The sequence below is a fragment of the Halichoerus grypus genome, chromosome 4 (assembly GCF_964656455.1).
Source record: "Halichoerus grypus chromosome 4, mHalGry1.hap1.1, whole genome shotgun sequence".
NCBI classification, from domain to species: Eukaryota; Metazoa; Chordata; class Mammalia; order Carnivora; family Phocidae; genus Halichoerus; species Halichoerus grypus.
Window position 1 is genome coordinate 128,863,488 of NC_135715.1, and position 13,320 is coordinate 128,876,807.

Genomic DNA, 13,320 nt, shown 5'->3' on the forward strand with positions numbered 1-13,320 from the left:
GACCAAAAGTGTGCTGGGCAAGACAAGGCATCATTGTTACAGAAACTGTGCCTAAAGCCTACTAAGTAGGATGAATCTATAGAATCATTTTCAGAAGGGCATGATCCTACAGATGTACCCATATCCACACATACAATAATAATCCTAGCCTATGAAAAGAAATGTGTAATAGAAATCAAACCTTTACACTCAGCTATTATAATAGGCCAGGCACTATTTCTTTAAGCACTTTTCATATATTAATATATTTAACCTTCTCAACCACCCTATGAGGTTAAGGTTCTATTATTTCCATTTTACAGTTGAAAAAAACCAAATCAAAGAGACTAAATCTTAAAGATTTTAACATGAAATAGTGTAACTCAAACATCTCTTCTGCAGGAAGGGGAAATCCTCACTTTGCATGCCCTGTTGGAGGACTTCACCTATAAGGGAAAGTGCATTCATAATCTAGAAATTTATTGGGTGAAATTAATTTTAATTATCTAGACTTTTCTATGAGTTGTTTCACTTTGTCAAGTCAGTGAGTGGTCTTGCAGGACTCTTCAATAAGCAGGTTAGATTTGATGTTTCATAAAATCTGTTTAATGTTTGATCTTTTTTTTCCCCATTCCCAGCAGTTGAGATATGTTTTGAGAATTGAAAATTAGCTGATGTCTTTTTTATAAAACAAGTAGTAGTTCTAATAGTTGTCATTACTTAATATTTTGTAGGTAGAATTACAACCCAAGTATGAGGACAATCTGTACATGTACCTTTATTTTGTCATCTTTATTATTTTTGGTTCGTTCTTTACCCTGAATCTATTCATTGGTGTCATCATAGATAACTTCAACCAACAGAAAAAGAAGATAAGTATACTAAAACTTCATCTTTATTCTAAAATGTTAACTAAACATCTCACACTGGTTCTTTTTGTCTCTAAAATGTAATCAGCTATATAAAATTCTGAAATTGTTTTGAGATATTTAATCAATTGTAGGTTTTTAAGTAATTGTTAATTCAGATAGCATGTATTGATATTTTCAGGATAGAAATATGACTGATTAATACAGAATAATTTATAGATTGAATACATGCATCTATCTCTGTAAATACAAAGGTTGGCAACATTAGAATAGCACTTGGAAGCCAATTTTCACACAACTAATGAGATGGGTTTTATAGCTAGCAAAGAACATGATTTTAACAAATTTTGGTTTTATTTCTTTACTTTGGAGGTCAAGACATTTTTATGACAGAAGAGCAGAAGAAATACTACAATGCAATGAAAAAACTGGGCTCAAAGAAACCACAAAAACCCATACCTCGACCTGCTGTAAGAATAACATGCTTTCATTCCCAGCAAGATCTATGTTGCTTATCACTTGCACAGTCCAGATTGCCAGATACTAGTATTTTTATGAATTTGCAGAACAAAATTTTTATCTTAGCCTAAGTATATGTGTTTTATATGTATATCATATGCACAAAATATATAATATAGGTATTATAAATAAACATAGAAAATATATGTAAATAAAAAATTTCAGACTTATATGCCAATAGTATTACATAGGATTGATGTCATTGAGGAGCTTCTAATAATGTAGAGCAGAAAACATATGCATACATACGTTGTGTGGAAATACTGAATGTTCACAGAGTGCAATGAAGCCCGATGGGATACAACCTCAGGTATTGGTACATCTCAGATATGCCCCATTTTCTGTCCAGCTCTGGTGATTAAGTGGAATCATTAAGGAAACAAGTGACAGGTTTTGTTTTCTTTTGGTTTTAAAAACATTTCATATTTTCCCCTAGCATCTTGCTTCTAAATCTGATAACATCATTCTCTTCATGAATTTTTATGGAGATTCCGATTGTATATTTGCCAATAGCTGCTTGGTTGCTGCAGAAAATTGTTGTCAGGAGGTGAAGAGCCCTTTAAGAGAAGGGCGGTGCTTGTGTGAAGGCCCTGAGGTAGGAAGGCCAGTGAGGCTGGAGTACAGAGAGTGAGGGCTCATTGGGATGTGTTGAGAATGAAGAGGTTAGGTTGGGCCAGATTTTTCTGAGCTTTGTAGGCCATGTTCAAAAGTTGTCTTTATTCTTAGAGCAATGGGAAACCATTGAAGGGAACCTGGTAATTTCAGTTTTGTAAAGATCACTCAACTGGTATTGATAGGGGCAATGTGTATGCTTTGTAGACTTATTTTGGAGCTGTTTCAGAGATGAGAGGTAGCCTGAACCAGAGTGGTGTGGAGATGAATAAAAGTGGATGGATTTGTGAGCTGTCACTGGAGTGAAATTAAAAAGTTTGTCTACTAATTGAATATGGGAGACAAAGAAGGACCCAACAAAGAGAACCTACAAGTTTCTGCCATACACACTGGATGACTAGTGTCATGCAGGATATGAAGAAGGGACATGCATGGAGAAAAAAATTGGAGATGCTAGCTTGCAGAATCTGGCAATCAAAAGGAGATGGGGAAGAATGAATATTTAGAAGTAGTAAAATAAAGTTTCTTAAGATTTGGAGAGAGGTTTAGGTTTGAAGCAAAGCAAGAGTTCTGGAGAAGAAGAGTGTGAAGAGAGGGAATATAGAATAAAGTCACACATAAGATGTGGCTCAAGAATAGAATGGTCTAGGTTAGATTTAGAAGTAAGAGGGACTGGGGCACCTGGGTGGCTCAGTCGTTAAGCGTCTGCCTTCGGCTCAGGTCATGATCCCAGGGTCCTGGGATCGAGCCCCGCATCGGGCTCCCCACTCTGCGGGAAGCCTGCTTCTCCCTCTCCCACTCCCCCTGCTTGTGTTCTCTCTCTCGCTGTCTCTCTCTGTCAAATAAATAAATGAAATCTTTAAAAAAAAAAAGAAGAAGAAGAGGGACTGAGTCCTCTGATGAATATGGAGTAATATATAAAAAGATATATGTGAAAAGTCAAGATAATATGAAATGCAAAAGGAAGTAGAAGAGTTTCCTTACACTGATTTTGATGCTCTCAAAAAAGAATAGAGGGCAAAAGAATAGAATATTTCTGAGAAGTTTGGAACTATCCTGGAGCAAGTGAGGGATAATAAAGGATTCCTCATCATCGTCAAGGGACAAGATGAAGGGAGAGAACATAAATCTTTGGTGAACAAGACTGCCAGGGTTACGTAGCTTCCTCCAGCATATACTACATCCTGGGATTTAAATTGGAGATAGCGATTAGTGACTGGGGATTGGAGTTGTACATCAAAGTGACCCATTGGAAAACTACACAGGCAGAAAATCTAAGGAGCTTTTTATTGATAAAAAGCTTCTGATTTTAAGCAGTTTTGAACCTACTACACTCTAGGTGCTGTATCTGTGAGAAAATGACACTGCTCTGTCCTGGCAGAGCCTCCAAACGACTAGAAGAAAAAATTAAAATCAAATAAGAGCAAACCATTTGCAATACAGTGTCATCAGTTTTATGACAAATGTAAACATGAAGTTTTCTGAGGACACAGAGTGCTTAAAACTTAAAATTGAATTCAAAGTCACCAGAGAAGGAGTCAGAGAAGTCTGTTTTAGTACAAGGAGACAAGATAAAATGATACAGTAGAATTCTGCAAATTTTATCAGAAGGGTAGAAATAAAAGAAACATAGCCAGACTTGGAAAGGTAAGCTACAGTAAATAAGAACTAAGAAGGAAAGGTTTGGAACTGGAATTAGACACATTTATCAAGTTGAAGGAGGCTCTTGAAGGACAGACCCAGCTGAAGCAATAGAAGTCCAGTCCAGCAAGCCAGATATCTACTCAGAGAAAGAAAAATACAACAGACAGGTGGTGTTTGATGTCCAAGAATTTCCATAGGGAGTAACGGATGTCTCTCAACTGGGAGAGATCAGAACACTAGTACAGAGAATCCAGATGGATAAACATGTCAGGATCTGGGAAAGTAGCCTGTGAAGTGTATAGGTAACAGACCATCAGTGTTTCTAGTTAAGAAAGTAGAGGACAGCCTCGTAGAAGTTAAGTCAAGGCTTGAGCCCTAAAAAGCCTGAAATACCAAGCAGGTATTTGGTACAATACAGGTAAATGGTACAAAACAGGGTCCAAACTAGCAGAACTGGTAAGGTGAGGACTTAATTTCATAAACAAGACATAAAGCCAGTTAGTGCTTGGAAATAAGGTCCAAACTGAATAGGGCAAAGCCTGAACATCTGACTGTGGACTATAACTTTTTAAAAGATTATTATATTCTTACAGAAGAGTTACCCACATTTAATTTCACCAAGCTTTTCCTTATTGCAAAATCTGGCATAACCATAGATCAGTAATCAAAGCTAAGGCATTAACCTTGGTACAATACCATTTAAATAAAATACAGAACTTAATTGGATTTCACCAGGTGTTCCACATATGTCTTTTTTCTTGGACTATAATTTTTTAAAACATCTTCCCAGATGAAACTTAAGATGCTCTGGCTTTGGGGAAAGACGATAAAAGCAGAAACTAGAAAAAAATAAACATGAGAGAAAAAGCTGGAGAAGTATTTATTAGTTCTTTGAAGTTTACTTTGATACGCACCTCCAATACAGGGGATAACCAAGATTTGTTATAGTAGCAAATATTGGCTGACTGTCTGTCGTACACATGATGATGTTATGGGCACTGAGAATACAATAAGTGGTTCTTAAAGTCAGTTTATAAAATCTGCTATCATGAACAGTATAACTAAAATACATTTGAAAAAAGTTGCATATGCCAATATACAAAATGTTCTTCCAAGTATTAAATAAACATGGTATGTTTTTATAAAAGCTACATTTTCATATTGCTATGTTAAAAGCAGATAAGTCAAATTTGATTTTTTTTTATGTTCCTAAGTGAATTTTACATATTTCTTGTTCCAGAACAAATTCCAAGGAATGGTCTTTGATTTTGTAACCAAACAAGTCTTTGATATCAGCATCATGATCCTCATCTGCCTCAACATGGTCACCATGATGGTGGAAACTGATGACCAGAGTCAGGAGATGACAAATATTCTGTACTGGATTAATCTGGTGTTTATTGTTCTGTTCACTGGAGAGTGTGTGCTGAAACTAATCTCTCTTCGTTATTACTATTTCACCATTGGATGGAATATTTTTGATTTTGTGGTGGTCATTCTCTCTATCGTAGGTAAGAAGAGATGTTTTACTCAGTTAAGGAAGTTAGTAGTAAAAATTTGTTTAAAACTTTGGAAGTGTTTCTTACTAATCTTTCTCATTCATCCCAAAATTTCAGATAAAAGCCTAATAGTCCATTCTTCAGTTTGTCATTTCTCTTGTTGCATGCTGTGCATGAAATGATGTGTAAAAAAAAAAAGATTTTATATTTTTCAGCTTTCATTTATCATCTTGTCTCATTTCAGAAGCCAATAACTGCTATTTGTCATAACACTCCTGTAGTCACTCAGACTCCTGTGGTGTAGACAAGTACTGCTTTGAATAAATAATTCACACACACACATACACACAAAAATTATTAGAAGTAATCAAATAGTCCAGAAATAAGCTACTGATAATTGGAATAGTTTGCGTGTGTGTTTACATATATTCACACATAAATAAGCTTCATCCTACCTTTGGATTCAGATAGTTCCTATGGTTTGTAATATTCTTTCTCCAGAAGTAGCCATTTTGTTCAAAAAACTAAAACAGACTCATTGTCATTAATACGTATCAAGTGGTTAGGTTTAGGGCATTAAATGAGGTGCTGGCAGTAAATATAAGAGATTTAAGACAAGGTTCTGCCTATTTGAGAAAAGAAAACATACATAGAGGGGAAAAAAATAGTATTCCACTATTGATACTGCTTTCTGTGGTGGACTAGAACACTGAAACAATATGCCACTCTGATCCTCACAACAGCGCTATGAGGTGGTCATATAGTGATTAAAGGATGAGACTCTGGAGTCATACAGATCTGGCCTGGAGCTTCCCTATTTTCACTACTTACCAGCTCAGTGACCAATGGCAAGTTACTTCCAATTCCTGGCTTTCCAGGGAATATTTCTGTAAAGCGTTATTGTGAGAATTAAATGAGATTATGTAAGTAGATGCACTTAGTAGCATGCCTAGAACAAAGAAAAGGCTCAGAAAGTACTAAGTTTAACAAAAACAACAACAACAAAAGTAGATACTATCACCATTTAGTGATGTGGAAAAAAAGAGATAGGATTCAAGTATGTCTGTCTCCAAAGCCTGGATTCTCTCCTGTCCATCATTCTTGCCACCTTCCAAATAAAATGAATCATAACCATCTCAGGATAAGAACTCCCATATTCCAATCCAAAAATCACAAGCCTTGTCCATTAGTTCTTATGCCAATACCAGAACTGGTATTTTTTTTTAAAGATTTTATTTATTTATTTATTATATAATTTATATATTATTTTATATAATTTATATATTATTTATTTATATATTTATAAATTATTTATATAATAATTTATATATTATTTATTTATTTATTTATCATTGACAGAGAGAGACACAGAGAGAGCGGGAACACAAGCAGGGGGGAGTAGGAGAAGGAGAAGCAGGCTTCCTGCTGAGCAGGGAGCCTGATGTGGGGTTCGATCCCAGGACTCTGGGATCATGACCTGAGCCGAAGGCAGACGCTTAACGACTGAACCACCCAGGCGCCCCAGAACTGGTATTTTAGAACTACAAATCCACTCCTTTGGTTGGCCGCCATATACTTTGTGACATCTTTAGGCCTTCAGTGGTTGAATCTTTCAATAGATGCTTTTCTTGAACTAGGAAAAAGGACCATTGAAACCTCAGTTAGCATAAAAGGGTTAATGTTATAACACCAAACATCAGTTTCATTTTGCTAAACAAATACTGCAGATTGTGTGTGTATGTGTGTATGTATACCTAATTCTTACGTCCACATTTTGTAAAACTAGTGATTATCTAATCCATGTAAATTTGCATTCACTGCTATTAAATATAACACTATTTCTTGTTTTTGTTTCTTGATTTTCCACAGGTATGTTTCTGGCTGAGCTGATAGAAAAATACTTTGTGTCCCCTACCCTGTTCCGAGTGATCCGGCTCGCCAGGATTGGTCGAATCTTGCGTCTGATCAAAGGGGCCAAGGGGATCCGCACGCTGCTCTTTGCTCTGATGATGTCCCTTCCTGCCTTGTTTAACATTGGCCTCCTGCTCTTCCTGGTCATGTTCATCTACGCCATCTTTGGAATGTCCAACTTTGCCTATGTCAAGAGGGAAGTTGGAATTGATGACATGTTCAACTTTGAGACCTTCGGCAACAGCATGATCTGCCTGTTCCAAATTACCACCTCTGCTGGCTGGGATGGATTGCTAGCACCTATTCTTAATAGTGGACCTCCAGACTGTGACCCTGAAAAAGATCACCCTGGAAGCTCAGTTAAGGGAGACTGCGGGAACCCATCTGTCGGGATTTTCTTTTTTGTCAGTTACATCATCATATCATTTCTGGTTGTGGTGAACATGTACATCGCTGTCATCCTGGAGAACTTCAGTGTTGCTACTGAAGAAAGTGCAGAGCCCCTGAGTGAGGATGACTTTGAGATGTTCTACGAGGTTTGGGAGAAGTTTGATCCTGATGCCACCCAGTTTATAGAGTTCGCCAAGCTCTCTGATTTTGCAGCTGCCCTGGATCCTCCTCTTCTCATAGCCAAACCAAACAAAGTCCAGCTCATCGCCATGGACCTGCCCATGGTGAGTGGGGACCGGATCCACTGCCTCGACATTTTATTTGCTTTTACAAAGCGTGTTTTGGGTGAGAGTGGCGAGATGGATGCCCTTCGAATACAGATGGAGGAGCGATTCATGGCATCGAACCCCTCCAAAGTCTCCTACGAGCCCATCACAAGCACTCTGAAGCGCAAACAAGAGGAGGTGTCTGCTATTGTTATCCAGAGGGCTTATAGACGCTACCTCTTGAAGCAAAAAGTTAAAAAGGTTTCGTGTATCTATAAGAAAGACAAAGGCAAAGAAGGTGACGGAACACCTATCAAAGAAGATATCCTCATTGACAAACTAAATGAGAATTCAACTCCAGAGAAAACCGACATGACGCCTTCCACCACCTCTCCACCTTCCTATGACAGTGTGACCAAACCGGAAAAAGAAAAATTTGAAAAAGACAAATCAGAAAAGGAAGACAAAGGGAAAGATATCAGGGAAAGTAAAAAGTAAAAAGGAACAAAGAATATTCCATTTTGTGATCAATTGTTTACAGCCTGTGATGGTGATGTATTGGTGTCAACAGGACTCCCACAGGAGGTCTATGCCAAACTGACTGTTTTTACAAATGTATACTTAAGGTCAGTGCCTATAACAAGACAGAGACCTCTGGTCAGCAAACTGGGACTCAATAAACCAGGAAAACAGCATTGACAGGAGGTTTCTGTTTTCACAACCAGCTGACACTGCTGAAGAGCAGAGATGTAATGGCTACTCAGACTATAGGAACCACTTTAAAGGGGGGAGGGAAGTTAAATTTTTATGTAAATTCAACACGTGACACTTGATGATAGTAATTGTCACCACTGTTTATGATTTAACTGCCACACCTGCCATATTTTTACAAAATGTATGCTGTGAATTTATCACCTTTTTTTTTTAATTCACAGGTTGTTTACTATTATATGTGACTATTTTTGTAAATGGGTTTATGTTTGGGGAGAGGGATTAAAGGTAGGGAATTCTGCATTTCTCTATTGTATAACTGGATATATTTTAAATGAAGGCATGCTGCACTTCTCATTCACACATAAAAAAAATCACATCACAAAAGGAAAGAGTTTACTTCTTGTTTCAGGATGTTTTTAGATTTTTGAGGTGCTTAAATAGCTATTCATGTTTTTAAGGTGTCTCATCCAGAAAAATTTTAATGTGCCTGTAAATGTTCCATAGAATTCACAAGCGTTGAAGAATTGTTTTATTTTTACATAATCCATTATATGTACATGTATATATGTATATATGTATATGTGCGTGTATATACATATATATGTATACACACAGAGAGACACACACACCATTACATAGTCATTCAGAGTCCTGGCAGCATGACTATACCATTTTTGATAAGTGTCCTTTGGCATAAACTAAAAATATCCTATCAATCCTTTTAAGAACCTGAATTGACCAAAAAGCACCCCCCCACCACTTTATAAAGTTGATTCTGCTTTTCTCCTGCAGTATTGTTTAGCCATCTTCTGCTCTTGGTGAGGTTGACATAGTATATGTCAATTTAAACAATAAAAGTCTGCTTTGTAAATAGTAATTTTACCCAGTGGTGCATGTTTGAGCAAACAGAAATGATGACTTAAGCACAGTATTTATTGCATCAAATATGTACCACAGTAAGTATAGTTTGCAAGCTTTCAACAGGTAATATGATGTAATTGGTTCCATTATAGTTTGAAGCTGTCACTGCTGCATGTTTATCTTGCCTATGCTGCTGTATCTTACTCCTTCCACTGTTCAGAAGTCTAATATGGGAAGCCATATGTCAGTGGTAAATTGAAGCAAACTGTTCGACCAAGACCTCATTCTTCATGTCATTAAGCAATAGGTTGCAGCAAACAATGAAGAGCTTCTTGCTTTTTATTCTTCCAATCTTAATTGAACACTCTATGGTAAAAAGCCCGACTGTACGAACATGTTGCAAGCTGCTTAAATCTGTTGAAACTATATGGTTAGAGTTTTCTAAGAAAATATAAATACTGTACAAAGTTCATTTTATTTTATTTTTCAGCCTTTTGTACATAAAATGAGAAATTAAAAGTATCTTCAGGTTGATGTCACAGTCACTATTGTTAGTTTCTGTTCCTAGCACTTTTAAATTGCAGCACTTCACAAAATAAGAAACAAAGACTAAGATGCAGTGTAGGTTTCAGCTTTTTTATTAGTACTGTAAACTTTGCACACATTTCAATGTGAAACAAATCTCAGACTGAGTCCAGCGTTTATTTGCTTTCAAATAGTAATGCCTTATCATGGAAAGAGGCTTAAGGAAAGATCAGTTGATATTCTTGGCATTGCTTGGATCAGATGTTTCCACCTAGTCTTTTTATTTAGTAAATCGTCAGTCTTTTCCAGTGTTTGTTTACCCAGATATATCTTACTCTTATTGACCCGTATGGCATTAGAACTGTATCAGTTATGATCTGGGACCCAAGTTTGTTTGTTTGTTTGTTTTCTCACAAAGCCAGGTAGTGAAATTATATTACCAGTTACAGCAAAACATTTTGTTTTTCTTTCACAAGCAACATTACATGTAGATTCTTTATACTAAAGCTATTGACTTGTAGTGTGTTGGTGAAATGCATGCAGGAAAATGCTATTACCATAAAGAACGGTAAACCACATTACAATCAAGCCAAAAGAATAAAGGTTTTGCTTTTGTTTTGTATTTAATTGTTCTGTCTTTGTTTCTATCTTTGAAATGCCATTTAAAGGTAAATTTCTATCATGTAAAAATGATCAGAAAAAAATATAAATGTAAAGAATACACATTAAATATAATAATTCATCTTTAAATTTTTTCATGGAATGAAAGTCAATTAAGAAGAGTGTATTGGATATCTAGTTTTAATATTGGCCAAAAATCTAGATATGGTATTGGGTAGAGTACTGGAAAGTTACAAAAATTAATAAAAAAATTGACTAACATTTTAAGTTGTGTGTCCTTTCTCCTTCCCGTCTACTGTTTTGTTTTGTTCTCTTTTTCACTTTAGTTTCTTCCCTATGTATTTTTTTTTAAGACTTATTTATTTATTTGACAGAGAGTGAAAGTGAAAGAGCAGAAGAGCGGCAAGCAGAGGGAGAGGGTGAGGGAGAAGCAGGCTCCCCACTGAGCAGAGAGCCCAATGCGGGGCTCAATCCCAGGATCCTGGGATCACGACCTGAGCCAAAAGCAGACACTTAACCAACCACCTGAGCCACCCAGGAGCCCTTCCTTATGTATTCTTGATCTCCTTTCCTATATACTTTTCCATTCCTTCCTTTGGCTCGTGTTTTTCATTCAGGATACTTTTCTTGTTTCTTTTCTGTTCACCCAATCTCTTATTAATTACATTCTGTAGAACAATGGCTCTGTGTGCCTAAACCCCTAATAATTTGTTGTCACTATAAAAAATCCGTAGAATGGGGCGCCTGGGTGGCTCCATTGTTAAGCGTCTGCCTTCAGCTCAGGTCATGATCCCAGGGTCCTGGGATCGAGCCCCACATCGGGCTCCCTGCTTGGTGGGGAGCCTGCTTCTCCCTCTCCCACTCCCCCTGCTTGTGCCCTCTCTCTCGCTGTCTCTCTGTCAAATAAATAAAGTCTTTTTTAAAAAAATCCATAGAGTATTATTATACTCATGTCTACAGTTTCCTTGACAAAAATTCTAAGTGGGCTTAGATCTCAACTTTTCATACCATATTAACAAAACCACAGATTTGGTTTTTCTACTTAATTATGAGCAGTTTGGGAAATGTTTCTCAATTCTGATTGCATATTAGAATTATCTGAGAAGCTTTTTTAAAAATGCCAGTGCATGGACCAAGACCAGACCAATTGAACTCATATTTCTGGGGATGAGACTTAAGCATCAAATTTTTTTTAAGGCTTACCACTGATGCTGATTCATAAGTTAAAGCCAGTGAGTTAGGGTCTCTATCCCCAAAAGGAAAAAAATATTTTACAGAAAATGCCCCTTTCCTGTTTCAGAGTTTCATTATATAATTCATTGCGTATAAAATAAGGCTTCCAATATGGTGGCTTTTGAGGTGTTTATCTTGTAGTGCAAGGAATTGATATTGATCTATTTATATATCAGGGGTTCTCTTCTAAGACTATAGATGGTGAAAGGGAATTCTATCAGTATTGTTTTTAAGAGCTTTTTCAAATTATACACCCACACAACATGCACCCCAATTATTCCTAGTGCATACTGGGTTAGGTGAATATGCAGGTGGTTTGGGAAACAGTATGGATTCATAAAATACTCTTTCAGGTGAATCCTACATGCCCTGTTGGGTAAAAACCATTAATCTGGACCAATGAGGGATAGTCCACAAAAAACATACATTCAGTTTGTCATTATCAAGTCACAAATCTAAAGAGGAAAGACTTCCATTCTCTACTTTATTCTGGGGCACCTCTCATAATCACATGTTCTCCTGAGTTCTTTATAATACAAATCGATTTACAAAGAGAAGAGAGGAGAAAATAAGAGGGGGGATGAAAACACAGAGAAGGAAAGAAGGGAAAACAACTGGGGGAAGTGGAGGGAGGAGAGTATAAAAATGGGAAGGGATGCTTTATAAATTATCCTCTGGAAAAAGGTCTTGCTGTTAATATCTACAGCAATAGTGAAGGAAGGGGGAAAGAAAAGGCATAGGAAAAGAAATTTTGCTTAATTGTCAATATGTTAGATACGCAATGCAAACATGTTTCTCCTCTCTTTTTATTTATTTTTTAAAGATTTTATTTATTTATTTGACAGAGACAGAGACAGCGAGAGCAGGAACACAAGCAGGGGGAGTGGGAGAGGGAGAAGCAGACTTCCCACTGAGCAGGGAGCCCGATGCGGGGCTCCATCCCAGGACTCTGGGATCATGACCTGAGCCGAAGGCAGCCGCTTAACGACTGAGCCACCCAGGCGCCCTCTCCTCTCTTAATTTTTTAAAGAAAAAATACCTTTGAGAAAGGTGAAGAGGACATTATGCAACTAAATGTTAGAATGATTGCATCAATAATGGATTTTTTTTTTCTGTCATCTGAACTAAATAAATATTTGAGTGTCTACTACATATTAACTTTGTGATAGGAGCTGTGAGATCAAAGATGAAATTAAATGTCCAAAAGAAGGGTATAGCCAGAGGTGAAGAACCTTGAATGTCATGCTAAAGAGCCTGAGATTTATTCTGTTGGCAATGAGGAATAATTGATTGCTCCTGAGCAGTACAATGGCAAGGAAATTAGATGTATCTGTCCCTATTTAATTTGATAGTAAGAAGACTACACTGACCATTCTTTCTGCTAACATTTCACAGAGATCTCATTTTCCCATCTCTTTATTTTTAAAGATGTCTGTGTTCTTATCTTTTGGTATATATTTTTAAAAGAATATACATAGATTAAAAAAAGACTGACATTTTCTGTTAATAGCCTATCTTAATCTACTTGTATTTATTTTAAACACAGATATATTTGATTTTATTTTTATTACCTTATTCTGTGCTTTTTATTTGTCAAGTTTTTCTTTTTTCTTCCTCCCCTTTTTGTCCTCTTTCGCATTAATTTTGTTGTTTACTCTCTCTCTCACATCTGTACTG

The 13,320-nt window shown here is 36.6% G+C and overlaps 1 protein-coding gene across 8 annotated transcripts in view; it reads left to right on the top strand.

Annotated features, from left to right (window-relative positions):
• The window catches only part of LOC118534502 (sodium channel protein type 2 subunit alpha), a 139,342-nt gene extending 128,665 nt beyond the window's left edge, over window positions 1–10,677 (top strand). For all 8 annotated transcript variants that reach the window (XM_078070921.1, XM_078070922.1, XM_078070920.1 and 5 more), the window contains 4 exons: window positions 714–851; window positions 1,214–1,318; window positions 4,864–5,134; window positions 6,992–10,677. In XM_078070921.1, the coding sequence (XP_077927047.1) occupies window positions 714–851; window positions 1,214–1,318; window positions 4,864–5,134; window positions 6,992–8,187 (1,710 nt within the window). In that variant the 3' untranslated portion in view covers window positions 8,188–10,677. The remainder of the gene's footprint in view (window positions 1–713; window positions 852–1,213; window positions 1,319–4,863; window positions 5,135–6,991) is intronic.
• The last annotated feature ends 2,643 nt before the right edge of the window (window positions 10,678–13,320 follow it).